The sequence below is a fragment of the Megascapheus bottae genome, chromosome 13, assembly GCF_031878675.1.
Source record: "Megascapheus bottae isolate mThoBot1 chromosome 13, mThoBot2.hap1, whole genome shotgun sequence".
Classification (NCBI taxonomy): Eukaryota; Metazoa; Chordata; class Mammalia; order Rodentia; family Geomyidae; genus Megascapheus; species Megascapheus bottae.
The window spans coordinates 52,761,488-52,777,417 of NC_143521.1; the positions used below are offsets into that span (position 1 = coordinate 52,761,488).

General features: G+C 42.2%; 1 protein-coding gene across 10 annotated transcripts in view; it reads left to right on the top strand.

Annotated features, from left to right (window-relative positions):
• Positions 1-15,930, top strand: part of Ldb2 (LIM domain binding 2) — a 298,062-nt gene that overhangs the window by 271,983 nt on the left and 10,149 nt on the right. For all 10 annotated transcript variants that reach the window (XM_090343796.1, XM_090343798.1, XM_090343799.1 and 7 more), the window contains exon 6: positions 15,423-15,546. In XM_090343796.1, the coding sequence (XP_090199922.1) occupies positions 15,423-15,546 (124 nt within the window). The remainder of the gene's footprint in view (positions 1-15,422; positions 15,547-15,930) is intronic.

Consider the following 15,930-nt stretch of genomic DNA (forward strand, 5'->3'; position numbering starts at 1 on the left):
CCCATGATGGACAAAATAAAACTGAGAGGGAACTAATTTGTTCTCAGGGTAAATTCAAGATCGAAGCTAACAAGTTCTTAAAAGTTGTACAACCTTGAGTCCATCCCTCACGACCCCTCATCTCCCATTGGTCTTCTGCTTATCTGTAGAGTTTAGAGTACAGGAAGGATTAACTGGGAAAACCCATGTGAGCCGCTAAGCCAGGTATTCAGACAAGTGCTGGATGTGATTAGAGGTGGTGAGGGATTTATCAACAAGCTTAGAAAAAGTTTTATGATGGTAACTTTTCCCTTTCTGCAACTTTTCCAAGAATTCATGGGTATATTGAATACACTGAAACATGGCTTCTGATGTCTTGGTTTGGAGCTTGGCCCTACCTTAACTCGAGTGTCTGATATCTGAGTTGAGGAGTGAACTTGGGCTTTGTATAGAAAGTCTTCATCTTCAGGAGGATCAGCCCTTCATCAATTGGCATAGCGTACAGATTTCTCCTCACATTCCACCGTTTTCTTTCCGTCCATTCCTTCACTTTGATATGAGCACCTGCCCTCCTCCCCTCCCCGGGCCTTGAAAGTTGCCCATGGCCCAGGCTGAGCCTGCTGCAGCCATGCTCGTGTGTTTTCTTCAGCAGTGCTGGCTGAAGACGCAGAGTCAAGATGCAGAGACGGCACTTCTCCATTCTCACGTGTCTCTACCCATCAGCAGCCTCCATAGAAACCGCAAGCCTTCCTCACTCACTCAGGACAAAGACCAATGCCCTCCACAGTCCAGCTCCTCACTGCCCAATAACCCATCTTCTCCTTCTGCCTTCATCCTCACCTCTCTCCTACAGGTTCTGTTTCTCACACTACTGGTTAACATGTTAGTTATTGGGGGGGGGGAGTGGTATCCATTTTCAATTTTCTAAATATGCCAACGAAGCTTGATCAGACTCACGCCCTCCAACACTCGCTTTGATCCCCAATCCACACCTAGTCTTAACAAGCTGCACCATTCATTCCATGTCACATATGCACCATCGCCTCTCCTGCCTGCACGGCCTTGCTTCTACCCTCTCCTACTCGTGCCAACACCCTGAGAAGGACCTGTTCTACATTCCTGTCGTGTGTGTGTGTGTGTGTGTGTGTGTGTGTGTGTGTTTGCCAGTTGATCAAATTGGTTTCACCACAGTATTTCTCACAAGCACCCACAGTTCTTTTTTTCCATATATTTTTATTGTAATTAATAGAAGGGTTACATTATATTCACCAGATAGAAGGTGCATTACTTCACATACATTGATACCCTTTCTCATGCCTTGGTCCCCATTTCCCTCCCCCCACCCCCGCCCCTCATCTTGTTTGCCCCCTTCCCTATCCAATTTCAAATAACCAAATATGCATATATACAATATATCAGATAACAAGGTGAAATACTGTAACAATATTAGATAATCAAGGGACAGCAAAAGAGATAAGAGATAACATAGTACATTAAGGCCAACAATCATTCATTATATGGCTTTTGTTTCTATATCCTTTCATTTAGTGTCATACTATTTGGCCTTATGTATCTAGGTTTTGTTCTATTATAGATCTCTGCTAGGAGAGCCCAAGGTTTCTACTGATTATGACAAATAAGGGAAACCATTGAGCCTATGTTCCTTTGAGTCTGGCTTACTTCACTTTTTTCTAAGTCTTTTCATTTCCTTACAAATGGGGCGATGTCATTCTTTCTGACAGCAGCATAGAATTCCATTGTGTATAAATAGCACATCTTGTTGATCCACTCATCAACTGAGGGACATCTGGGTTGGTTCCATATCTTTGCTATGGTAAATACTGCTGCAATGAACATCGTTGTGCTAGTGGATTTAGTCTGTACTTGTTTCTGGATTGGGTAAATGCCAAGTAGTGGAATTGCTGGGTCATAGGGGAGTTCTATGTTTAGCCTTTTGAGGCATTGCCATACTGCTTTCCATAGTGGTTGAACAAGTTTGCACTCCCACCAACAGTATAGTAGTGATCCCTCCTGGCCACATCCCCTCCAGTATCTATTGTAACTATCAGATTTCTTGATCCTGGCCATTCTAACTGGAGTGAGGTGGAATCTTAGAGTTGTTTTGATTTGCATTTCTTTTATGGCCAGAGATGTGGAGCATTTCTTCATGTGTCTATAGGCCATTCTTATTTCCTCTTCAGAGAAGACTCTCTTTAAGTCTTTGGCCCATCTTTTAATGGGATGGTTGTTTCTTTGGAGATTAGTTTGGGAGTGATTCAATTTTTTGAGCTGTTGATATATTTTAGATATGAGGCCTTTGTCCATTGTATGGTTAGTGAAGATCTTCTCCCACTCTGTAGGCTTTCTAGTTAATTTGTTAGCTATGTCCTTTGTGATACAGAAGCTCTGCAGTTTAATGCAGTCCCACTTATCTAGACTTTCTCTGATTTGTTGTGTTTCTTAGTCCTTATTAAGAAAGTTTTGACCTGTGCCAAGGAGGCCTAGTGTATCTGCTATTCCTTCTTGTAAAATTTTCAGTGTATCTGCTTTTACCTCAAGGTCTTTGATCCAGTTGGAGTTAATCCTGGTGCAGGCACCCACAGTTCTTTAAATACGTTGATCCCCTCTAGTACTAATGCATATAATTCTTATAACTGTATGAGGGAATCAAAGGCAGTTAGAAAGGTGATAGATAGATAGATAGATAGATAGATAGATTCATACATACATACATGCATACATACATATATACATGAATGCAGACATGCAGACAGTTGTAAGTATATGCATACATACATGGGGAATTTATAGGACAACTAATTCATGTATTTTGAGAAGTTCCACAATAAACTATCTGCTGGTTGGAAGGTCCAGAACTCCAGAAAACCATTACCAATAGCTAAATCCAAAGGTCTACATCCACAAGCTTAAAATCTAAATCCAAAGGCCTCAAAATTAGGGAGGCCAACAGTCTAGCCCTCAGAGGCCAAAAGTCAGAGAATCCAGGGGCCATGATTCAAGTTGTTGAATACAAAGACCAAAGAATATAGTGTTTCAATACCCCAGGGCAAGAGAAGGAAGATATCCAGCTTCAAGAGACAGGATATGGGGGGAGAGGGGGAGAGAGAGAGACAGAGAAAGAGAGAGAGAGACTCAGCCATTCATCTTTTCTGTAAACACTCATGCAGATACATTCAGATCTTTAATAGCTCTCTTTATATACCTTATTCAGTCAAGGTGATGCCTTGATACTCTTATTTTTTAGTTTTTGTGGGCATCATGGGGCTTGAACTCTGGGCCTGGGTACTGTCCCTGAGATCTTCAGCTCAAGGCTACTGCCCTACCCCTGGAGCCTCAGCCCCACTTCGCTTTGCTAGTGGTTAATTGGAGATAAGAGTTTTGCTTCTTTAGTGCCCTGGCTGACTTTGAGATCTTCAGATCTCAGCCTCCTGAGTAGCTAGGGCTACAGGCATGAGCCAGTGTTTTTTGTTGTTGTTGTTTGTTTGCTGTTGTCATTGTTGTTGTTTGTCTATTTGTTGTAGGACTTGAACTCTGGGTCTGGGTGCTGTCCCTGAGCTCTTCAGCTCAAGACTACAGGCTCTACCCCCTGAGCCACAGTGCCATTTGCTGATACTGTTGTTTTTCATTGATAATCCAGTCTAATCCTTCCGTCTTGAAGTTCATTGATTAACAACCTTAATTCCCTGTACTAACACATAAACAAAGAGATTCAGGGTTTAAGGTGCAAATGTCACTATAGCACCATTGCTCCCCTCCCCCAGTCCTTCAGTCAAAGTATCCAGATTTTCAGCCCTCAGTGAGTACATTTTACACATTTTACAGCACCCTTCCCTTTCAAAGATAAGCTTTTGTTTTCTTTCCTTGGCTTTTTTTTTTACTTGGGTGTGGTAGTGGTGGTGATATATTTATTATCTTTCTCCTTTATGAGACTATAATTCCATTAAAAGCTGTGGTTTTCCCAGCAACTGGAAAAGATGTAGTCATAAAAGTGGGTTACATTAATCCGTGAATGAACTGCAGCCCTTTTTTTTTTTCCATGAAATCCCCCTTACCTCCATTTCCATAAAGCACTCGCATGGTCAACATGGCTGCTTTGTACCAGCCTTCCTTCTATGCCTGGAAATGTTGTCATCCATGTTCTGCAGGCACACAGTGATAGGGAAGCCCCGGAGAATGAGTGTCTGAATGCTGAATTATTGAGAACTTACTCGTGTCTTTATGGTATGCCAGAGCAGTGCCAGAGGACTGCTGTCCTGTCGGCCACCCTGTGGAGACGCTCCAAGTAGAGGATTGACCCTTGCAGCCCAACACCAAGAGAAACCACACTGACAAAGCCCCAATGGCCTCCATCCTGAGTTTCTCCCAAACAGCAGCCTGGCAGATGATGCCCCAGAACCCAGGACCCAAATATGTCTTTACCAGGCTTATGAGTTTATTCCCAGGGCAAGAGGCAAGCATAACCATTCAGTTAGCGTTGAGGAGGGATTACAACTGTACCACCAAGATAGCCATGTTCTTGGAAACAGTCACCAACGGTTCCCCAGGACCGTATCCCAATTCCCCTCCCCATAGTACTGAGATGACGAGGCCCCCTTTACACACATTTGTGTGGAAACATTATCCCCTGTAAGCACATAGCCCTCAGTTCCCTGGGAAAAATAATCCACATGCCAGGAAATCTACCTCTTTCCCACCGAGGAAAAGATGGGGGCTTCCGCTGCTCCCTGCGCTGGGAGCAGGAGCTCACTTGAGGATGTTGTTCCTCTGTCTGCAGATGACTCCAAACAGCGATATTTACCCTATGAAGTGGTTAGTGCTTTCTCATGCATTGGAAACACAAACAGATAAAAGACATTAGTATAGTATCTACCATATTTCAGCTCACTGTTTGTTTCAATGGCTTTCTGCCTCCATTATTTAGCCATCTATGGGGCAGGCCTGCAGCCTTGATTGAGCTGATTCTTTTCTGTTTGTTCTCCATATTCTGCTCACTAGTCTGTCCCTCCCTTGTCCACACTCAGCCATGGTGATTTCCAATACCCCACTGGTACACACTGTCAAAAGTATCTGCCTGAGCTGAGTCCCCTGCTTGAGCCTGTAATCCTGGCTACTCAGGAGACTGAACTCTGAGGATCATGGTTTGAAGCCAGCTCTGGTAGACAAATCTGAGAAACTCTTATTACCTAGCTACTCAGGATGCTGAGATCTTAGGATCATGGTGTGAAGCCAGCACTGGCAGACAAACCCCAGAGATACTTATCTCCAAGTAACCACCAAAAACCTGGAAGTGGAGTTGTAGATGAAGTTGTAGGGTGCTAGCAGCCTTGAACAAAAAAAGCTTAGGGACAAGTCCTGGAAGGGAGGGAAAGAGAGAGGGAAGGTAGGAAGGAGGGAGGGTAGGTGGGAGGGAGGTAGGATGTCTGCCTTACTTGTGTTATCAACCTCTGTTCTGGGCATCTTTTATTTCACCTAACTCCTAGTACATTTTTGAATGCCTCCACTTAAATACTGATTCTCCCTGGCAATCCTTCCTCATTGCTTTACCCTTTCCCTTTAGAAAATGCAGCCCATCAGGATTCCAGTTTACCACTTGACTCTCCCTCTGACAGGAATCCCCGTAATGGTGTCAATACCCACTGTGCTAATACCTTGTTTATTCCTGAGTACACAGAAGGCCCTGAAGAACAGGAAGCATATTTGAGTGATTTGCCCCAAGTTACCTCACTTATAAAGTGGATGAAACACAATCTGGTCCATTTTATAATTTCAAATCCCATTGGTTTTGTTTTGCATTTTGCCTTGTACACTTTTTCCATAAACATTGGGCCCATTGCTGTTCCTGGGTAATATAAATCTGAAGCTAAATCGAGGAAGAGTTCAGTTGTCTAGTTTTGTCCTTTATGTTTTTTATAGTGGATTAGAGTTGGTTACATGTGTCATCTGCTGTATTCTGTAGTCAAACATGAATCCAAATAGCAGGAAGATATTTCGTGGAATTGGCTCCATCTGTAAGTGGCTGACTTTTAAGTAAAGAAAATTAGTAAGACTTGGGAGCCTCATCCAATCAGTTAAAAGTCTTAAGAACAAAGCCTGAGATTTTTACACAGAAGGAATTTTGTTTGAAAACTGCAGCATGTTCTCCTGCCTGAGTTCCCACCCATGGATACGATCGATTTGGACAACAGAATTACATCTAATCATGTTTGTTTTAAAACAAACTCATCTCTGTAAACCTAGCTACTCAGGAGGCTGAGATCTGAGGATCAAGGTTCAAAGTCAGCCAGGACACAAAAGACCTGGAGACTCATATCTCCAATTAATCACTAGAAAATGGGAAGTGGCTGAGACTCCAGGGGTAGGATGGTAGCCTTGAGCTAAAGAGTTCAGGGACACTGCCCAGGCCCAGAGTTCAAGCCCATGACCCACAAAAAAAATATATCACAGCTATATGTATACACATTCCATTGTTTTTTTTTTCTCCCTAAAACTTCAGTTAATTCAGTGGTCACCAGTAAAGAAGCAATGCCTGCCAGAAGCTGCTTAGAGCATTCTGGAACCACCAGTCTTGACTTTTGGTTCCTTGGCCCAACTGAGGGAGGAACAAGCAGTCATTAAAATTGTTCAACATTTACCTGAAGATGGAGATGGCTGTTAATGATTATGAGGAATTTTTTTTCTTTTAGAAACTAGCTACCATATTGGAAAGCAGAGCAATGTTTCTAGAACCAGTGAATGTTTTTTCTTTGTTTGTTTTGTTGTTGTGGTTGTTATTGTTTGTGGGACTTGAACTCCAGGGCCTGGGCATTGTCTCTGAGCTGTTCAGCTCAAGGTTACCTCCTTAACCCTGGAACCACAGCGTCACTTCTGGTTTTCTGGTGATTAATTGGAGATAAAAGTCTCATGGACTTTTTAGTGCCCGGGCTGGCTTTGAACCTTGATCCTCAGATCTCAGCCTCCTGAATATTACAGGTATGAGCCACTGTGCCTGTCTTGTATGGGATTTTTGAGACAATAGTCCAACAATCAGAACAAGTACAGGAGAGGATTGTAGATATCTGGGTTGTGTAGATTTTCAGGTTGTGTTTACATAGATGTGTGTGTGAATATATACGCATATATAGAGAGAGGGAGAGACAGACCAGACAAAGACAGAGCAGAGAACATCTGTATAATGTTTGTAGATATGTGCTAGTAAGTTTCAAAATGTTCTCCAAGAAGGCACCTCCAGGCTTGGTTATTCCACAGCCATATACAGACCTCAGTCTCTGTGCTTTAGGGCTCAACTAAGTACTTTCCATAGATTTCCTTGCTTCTTATAAAAATCTAGCTAGAGATCATTGTGCAAGCCTTTATATATGAGAAACCAAAATACCAAGAGACTAACTGGCATAAGGCGAGGTGGAAAGTAACTGGTATTTAAACCTATCCCAGTGCTTAACTGTCCACAGGAAGCTTCCCTACACCCAAGATCCACCATTCATTCACGTATTGCTTAATTTCTTGCTAATCATATATGCTAATTCAAGCCTAGGGAAAAACAATCCACATCAGATGATTTAGTTGAGAATATAGGATGTGACAAATTATTTATAATGATATTATTAGAGCTAGACAAGCTCTAGTTAATGAAACATTCCTAAAACTAGCGATGCCACTCTATGGGCTAAAGGAGCAAAGGTAGATATTAGGTCTGGTGGTCAGTTAGGTGGTAGAAGCTAGAAGTATCATGGACATGTCTGGTGACAGTTGCTGGAGAGGCCAGACAACTTCAGAGAGAGCAGAAAACAATCTCCTTTCTTAAGCACATAGTAGGTTGAAGGATGTCCTTCACCAAGCTTTAAATTCACTTGGAACTTTAGACTATAACCTGACTTGGAAAGAAAGGATCTCAAGCCAAAATCACTCCAGATTCAGAATGTGCCACAAACTCAGTGGCTAGCATCTCTGTGCAAAGATAAGACATAGAACAGGGAAACGCCCATAGGCATAAAGATGAAGATTGGAAGGATGGTGCTGCCATCATTTCTAGAGCCAGCAGAAGTTAGGAAGAGACAAAGCAGTGTGTTTGGAGGGAGCATGCCTTGCTGACATCTTGACTCCAGACTTTCTGCTTCCCAAACCAAGAGAAGCCACTTAGTGTTAGGTGTTTCCCCCTGGTTTGTATTCCTTGGATCTAACCAACTCACTCCGATCATCTCCTGGCTAAACATCACCTTACTCCAGCTGGCAAAAGACATCTGACCAATAACGTACATGGCTGTGTCCCCTGCTCTGACGAGCTCAGAGGGATAGGCTGTGAGCCAAGAACTAAATCACAGGAGCACTGTGAAAGGGAGTCTATGCCAAAATACAAGGCCTGGGAGTGATTACTGTGGCATCAGAAAGAGAAGAGGTGTACCTAGGCCATTCCAGGAAATGGGGGTACAACAGAGATCATTAGCTTAGCTCTTCTCCTGAGGCTCAGCAATGCAACCCAACCACATTGCTCATATGTGGGTCAGAGCTGCAGTCGAGGGCTTTTGCGTTCAGAGAGCAAAGAAAAGTGCTGAAACTGGCAGCCTGCTGGCTACAGTGAAGGTGGCTTTAAGACCTACAGCCAAATGGCAGCTACTAGCCACCAGTCACCACCAACCCCACTTCCCTTCCCACAAGGGGCTCCCACACTTCACAATCCATAGGAAGAGATCACTTTCACCAGGAATCGATTTGCAAAACAATTGAGAAGAGGCAAAGGGTCTGCTGGTTGAATCTTCAGATAAAAGGGAGGGTATTCGGAATTTGATAACCAATCTACCTTTAATCCTGTCAGGAAATAAACTCAAATCATAATCTGATGTTTTGGAATTGCCTAGCTTCTACGCAAAGTATTTCCTTCCTGAACTTGTTTTTCCTCTCTAGGGCAGAATGGGTGTGTGCACAGGATGCCTGTTTTTCTTTCTTATCTACTTCTGGGTGGGCATTGTTTGCTTTTTCCCCCTCTCTTTATTTTCTTTTTTGTGTTGCTTTTCTTTTAATTTCCATACAATATCTTTCCCTATCAGTGTACTATAATGTCTCTTTTCATAGGATGTTCATGCAATAAGAGAAAGCTTGACTCTTAAATAAGATTTTCTTAATTCATCCCCTACCTGTCATATCTTTCTAGCTCAGATCTAGTCAGAGGAAGAAGATACTGAGAAACAGAACTGTTTTTAGATTTGAATTTTTCTTGAGTAATTATTCCTGAGTTCTGCACTGGGGCTGTGAGCAGACACTAACTAAAGAAATACCACATGCCATTAACCTTATTAGCACCCATTGGGGCATTATAGCCAAGGACCTCTCTGAGTCTCAAAGCCATGATATGATCTGCTTTAAAATGGACCTTATGGAACATGGAACATTATTCTAGCTCAGAGGGCCAGGGCTGTATTTTTTTTTTCAGTCATGGGGCTTGAACTGAGCTGTCCATGAGCTCTTCAGCTTAAGGCTAACACTCTATCATGTTGAGCCATAGCTCCACTTCCAAACAGTATTCTTCAATTAAAAAAAAAAGGCCTCTCTCCAGCACTAACCCAGTTTCAGAATGTCCTCTCTCTCTATCACTAACCCAGTTCCAGACCACTCATGAGAAGTTTTATTACCACTAATCTACAGATGAGGAGACTGAAATCCAAACCAGCTGAAGTTCTTGGGCAAGAACACACAGATAGAGAGTAGGTGGAAAACTCGCAGGGTTTAAAAACCTAGACACATCTGGCTCCAGCAGCAGCACCCCTTGTGTAGCACCTGCCCTCTGTCTATAGATGCATGCCATGTGCAAAAAGCTGTACAGAGAGCCTGTAAAAGCCTTTGAATTCAAGATATTGGAAGCAATTTAAGCTATTCCTGTTTGTAGAGGTAAACAGCATAGCAGATAGAAGTTAATAGCGCAGGGTTGAAGTCACACAAACTCAGCAGAACCTTTTCTGTGCCCTTTCAAGAACTATATTACCTTGAATACATTCTAGTAGTCACATTCTTTATTATCAGCTCTGGTGGACTTAATGGCTTTGGGTCTGAATCTCCTCACCTGTAAAAGTGGGCCAGGAGGTGACAAGGGTTAATGATGTAATTAGTATGTGTGAGATATTTACTCCAGGGACAGACATAGAGTAGGCATGCCATCGCTATTACTAAGTTATGACTCAACAAATATTTGAGTAGACCTAATGCCTTGTTAAATAAAAAGTGAAGCAGGGCTTGCTGTAGATAAGAAGACAAACAACTCCACTAGAAAAGAACTACAAACTAGAGGGTATGGAGTTGAGCAGTAAGTCGTTTAAAGGCCAAAGGGTCTCCACAGGAAGAGATGGTGAGAGTCTGAGGTGTGGGATTGGAATTGAACCTTAGTGGTTTGAATTGGTATGACTCAGTGTGGTTTTCTGATGACTGCCAGGCAACAAACTCCTGCTGCTCCACAGCACATGAGAAGCTTTCCCCAGAATAGAAATCAACTAGGTCACTGGCTATGTTGTTTAGTCCATCTGACTTTTTTTTCCTTGCAAAACTTTCTCAGTGAAGGCAGCCCTGAACTGGGTGGTATTTTGCCTTGCGCGCTTCATGTGACAGAGCCTTGACAAACTGCTTGCAGTCTACCTCCTTAGAATAGTTCTGTCTACATCTGGGTCAATGATTATTTTTCTGAAAGCATGATAACAAATATTTAGAGGTTTGTGGACTACATGAACTCTGCAACTACTCAACTTTTCCATAGCACAAAGCATCTATAGACAATAAGTAGACACAGCCAGGTACAACCCTATGCCAGCTTCCCCAGCCCCTCATTCAACTGACAGACTGGAAAAGACTTTAGAGTCACAAAGAAACACAATGAGAGGCCCGAGTGAGAGGATCACCTCATATCCCTAAACAAACTGACTGAAGAACAAGGAAGTAGGAGGTTCAAGCCCTGAGTATATTTCCAAAAAATAGTTAGAATTAAGGTGTTAGTTTCAGTCAGGCCTGAATTGGCCTTGGGCAGAATATCCACCCCTGCTGCCTTTGTAATTCACAGCCAACATGGGCAAGTACCACTTACTTCTTCAGTTCTGTGGGTGAGGGGTACCGAAGAGTGTGTGAATGGGTAGTTGAAGAGAATCGAATTATTCCAGGAGGCCTGCCAGATGAAGAAATCAAACCAAACCAAAACAACATGCTGCCCACTTTTGCCACTGTGAATACAGAATCGCAGTAGTCTTGTGATGGAACTATCATTCTATCTGGCCAGCACATACACACTTGTGTACTTGTGTGCATTCTGCACTGAGGAGCCAATTATTTAACACATGGACAGACTGCTCACTTCTAAGCCTACAGGACACATGCCTGATTTTTGTGCCATGAATCAATGACTCCTTGCTATGACTCTGACCAAGTTATCTTGCTACACACCCATCTTCCCTCCTTTGTTCCAGCCCTCCACTCATCAGCCAATTCCTCTTGTGATTACAGAATTCTTTACAAAAAGTCAGAGCCCAATTCTAGAAAGTGACGTCAGAAACACAAGAGAGCAAGGCCAGCCTGAAACACTCACTAATCTGCTAGCTGCTGCCTTCTGAGCTTTGCCAGGGCGATCTGTGGCTTTCTTTCGGATTCTAAGTGATCTGAACAGGCATTGAACGTTGAAGTGCTTCATATTAACAAGGCGCTTTCAGGCCTTGCTGTTGCATTCTGGGACTTGTCATGGTAACCTCCAAAGCAACAGGAAGAGAACAAACTAAATCGCAAGCCTGAAGGAAGGCTGCTGCAGATATGCTGAATGTGGCCTTTCTTTTCAAGCAAAGAACCCTGTCCTCTGGGAACTTGGTAGTAGGTCTGACTGCAATAAAATTATTCTTCAAAACCAGTGGAGCTTGTTTTATTACACTCACTTTTGCTAATGCGTATGTATAAATGTAATGGTGTGTGTGTGTGTGTGTGTGTGTGTGTGTGTGTGTGTGTGTGTGTATGAAGAGGCATGTTGTAGCCTGGATTACACTTCCCACAGACAAGGGGTTCTACCTGGTCAACGACTGGGATTATAGTAGATTCATGCATCATTATAAATGTTGCACAAATATGGAAAGATGATCTGCTTAGCCTTTACCAGATTCTCAGCATCTGAGATCTTCAGCAGGGCAGGAATTACAACTCCGAGATTTGGTTAGTGACTGCCAGAACCCACTCCCACAATACTCTTCCTGATTTCAGGTCCTAAACTCAGGGTCTTTGCTATTACCAGAGTTCAATGGCATGCTGCCCAGAAGAAAGGCTCTTATCTGAGTTAGTTCTGCCACCTACAGCCCACAGCCCAGCAAAGCCACTGCATCACCATAGCAAATAGGATGCGTCATCTGCATATGTGACTAAAGGGGCTACAGGGCTGCCTCTCTAGCCCCAGACCTCTCCACTGCAAGGGAATGGCTTTAGGAATTCTTGATTAGCATGGGGAGAGGCAAGCTCCTTGGGGGTAGGAAGATATTGTTTGTATTCAAGGGGAAGGATGACATTTTTGAGGATTAATTCCTGGTGTGTGTTTGTGGTTGGGAAGAAGACGACTGTCCAATACCCAGAGAGAAATTGCACTGTAAAAACAAAAGCAATAATGAGTTTTCAAAATAAATATAGCTCTCCCGATGCATTGATGACTTGAAGCTGGTAACCACTTCCAGGCCCAAAGAAGTTGTCTTTTCCATACAAGTTGATATATAATGAAAAATAGTTGCCTCAGAAGGATGTGATTTCCTGAGATACTTGAACATGAATCCAGGGAAGGTTTCTTAATACATTTGAATCATTTTGAAGAGGGCAGAGATTGTGTGTTATTCTCATTTGTGTGTGTGTGTGTGTCCCTAACATTAAGCTGAGAGTGCTTGACACTGAGGAAAAAGATGGAAACAAATATTTTATGGATGTAAAACAATGACGATGTGGTTTATTTCACAATCTGTTTTGTGCTTGCTAATATTCAAGCCCAGTACCCACATTGCCAAACACTTATACATTAGAAATGTGATCTTACATTTGTACAGTACACAAGGTGGGTGTTGTGGGGTACAGATGAACCTGAAAGCCTGTGTTATTAAGTAGCTTGCCCGAAGATGCATACCTATAAACAGACAAAACTCATACCTCTACTTTTTAGCCTGTAAATTCAGACTTATGCTGGTCTGTAGCTGGTACTGTTGTAAGCTGAATTGCAATATCAAGGAAATAAAACCAAAGGAAAAAGTTTGAAGACTTTTTCTAACTTTTTTATTTAAAAAATTTCCTGTTCCCTAGAATTTCTCTGAAAGAATTTCCTGCTATACTTTAAAAAAAAAAAGATGTAAATAATTTCCGAGTCTGACCAAATCTAGCAGTGCTTCTACAAGGAATAATTCATTCTGAAATCTGCTTGTAGAAATGATTGTGGAATCTTTCACACCATTTGGTGCACAGACTTTGATTTCCAGGAAGGAATTCTTAATAGAAAATATGCACATTAGAGTCTTCAAATCCTGTTGAAATACAGAGCTAATTGTGCAGCAAGTCAGCCTCTCTTGATGGTTTTTCCTTTTCAACATTTTAGATTTCACAAGGGATTCCAAATTAAGCAAACACACACACACACACACACACACACACACACACACACACACACACAATCATGCACGCATGCAAACACACACAATCAAAACTCTGTCATGACAAATCCCTGTCCTGTTCCTTTCTGGGTTTCTAACAATGCATTCCTAGAATTCAGTGGCACTATCCTTGAAGCCAACATTGCACTTGCTTTGTTCAAGCTGTTAAAGGGGAAGTGAAAGATACTGAGGATTTGCTCCACGGGAAAAAAGTGCCCAATACCCAGAGAGAGTACTGTGCTTTGAATTTAGCATGGCAAGCTTACTAGGCCAACACACTGTCACTGAGCTTTGCTTCCTACCCAGACACATCTATTTATTTTAGGTTTGCCACCTACCCAGCTTTTCTGTTGGGATGGGATCTGATAAAGTTTCTTCCCAGGCTAGCCTGGAAGCATGATCCTAGGAGTATTTACCAGCGTTCTATATGGGTACCTTGAAGGCCCCAAAATCAAACCCAGTGAAACCAGAAGAGCAGAACTTGGAAGTGTTCATTTTTAATAATCAGCCCATCTGATTTGGTTGGAGATGTTCCTTAGACCTCACCTTGAACATTAGCCAGGAAAAATCTTCCAGTCTTTCTAAGAATCAGTCCTTAAATGCATCCCATTTATTTGAATTTTAAAAAAAAGGAAATACAGAGATCAGAGGTGCAGTCTCAGCTTTCAGAGACTCTATTGTGCAGTAGAAAGGACAAGACTTTAGAGCAGATGGTTATAATGCCTGAGAAAGTTCATGTAGCAGAAAATGCTGGGTACAACGAGAGAATGGTAGGAAGTGCCAGCCAGTGCAGAGAGAGGCACACATTTGGGAGAAAGGTGGTATGAAAGAAGTTAATATGTTGTCAGGGATGAGCAGGCCGAGGCTAAGTATTGGCCATTAGAATTCAGTGGGCAAAAGGCAACATGGCCCCAGGGGAATTGTTTGAAAGTGAAAGATGATGTAAAGGGAGGAAATCATAAGGAAGATAGAACAATAGAGCTGGAGGCTGCCCAGGTGTCTTTCATTTAAAAAATGATGCTTTTTCCACATGGACAGGTATAATGCTATACTTGTATCACTGTCATTGCGACTGGGATTCATACATGTTTCCAAATGCGCTCCCTTGTCCTCTGCAATTCAGAACCCTCAGTGCAGTGGTAGTTGGATAGCCTTGCTCCAGAAGGAATTCTTTGATAGTCTTTCATTACTTCCCCTTCTTGTTTCATCAAAGGAAAGTTGAAAATTTTAACAAGAGAGACAGTGAGGTGACCAATGCAGAACCTTAGTAAAAACTCCCACATTCAAAGATTAGTGATGTATGCTATTTATCTTAGCTTCATGTATAAAATATAAACAAGTACAGGAACAAAAGATAACAGTGTTCATCATCTGCCTTTATAAGAATTAGGATCAAAATGTATCTGTACATTTAAAAGATGGATTTCACTGCCAGATAATCTGCATAAACTAGCATTGGACCTCTCAGTGTGTGGTTATACAAACATGATCAACTGCCTGCGTGCTCTGAATTCATAATAGAGCTGTGTGTATACCCAGAATCTATACAGAAGATGTGCCTGTGCGTGTATAAAAACGAAATTCAGCTGTAATATATTATAAATGATACTCTATTAAGTGAGTATAATCAAATGCTGGTAATATTTCTTTCTCCTCAAATGTAGATAGGGAAAATCAAAACCAAGGAAAGAAAGAAAAGAACTCATAAGCTGTCTAACTGATTCCTGCTGTTAGCATTATTTATTATAATTAATATCATTCAGTAGCAGGATACCAATGTCTCTGAACTTCTTGCAGTTGTGTGTAATACTGGAGCCAATGCAGGAACTGATGTCAAGACACAAAACCTACAATCTCAGTCCTCGAGACTGCCTGAAGACCTGCTTGTTTCAGAAGTGGCAGCGGATGGTAGCCCCGCCAGGTGGGTACACTGTCATTCTTCATTGTCCCCCTAAATATACCTGCGGAGATTTTTATCCCTGGCTAGGAAGAAAAGAAGTCATCCTAAATTTACCCCATGTCATTTGTAAAGGATATCCTGTCCATGATTTTGGAGCTAAGGAATATCTTCAGGATTACTTATAGTCTTCTTGCTAACAGAGTAGGACCTAGAGAAGTAAAATGGCTACTTATCCACAATCATCAAGAAGGTCATTGGCAAAGTCAAGGTCAGAACCAGGTTTTTCTGTCTCCCAAATCATGAATTGTAACAATAGGCTAGACTGCTGGCTTCTTACAGTCTAGTTTTTAGAATGCAAGGAAAGAAAAAAGGGAGAGAGGGAGGGAGGGAGGGAGGGGAGGGGGG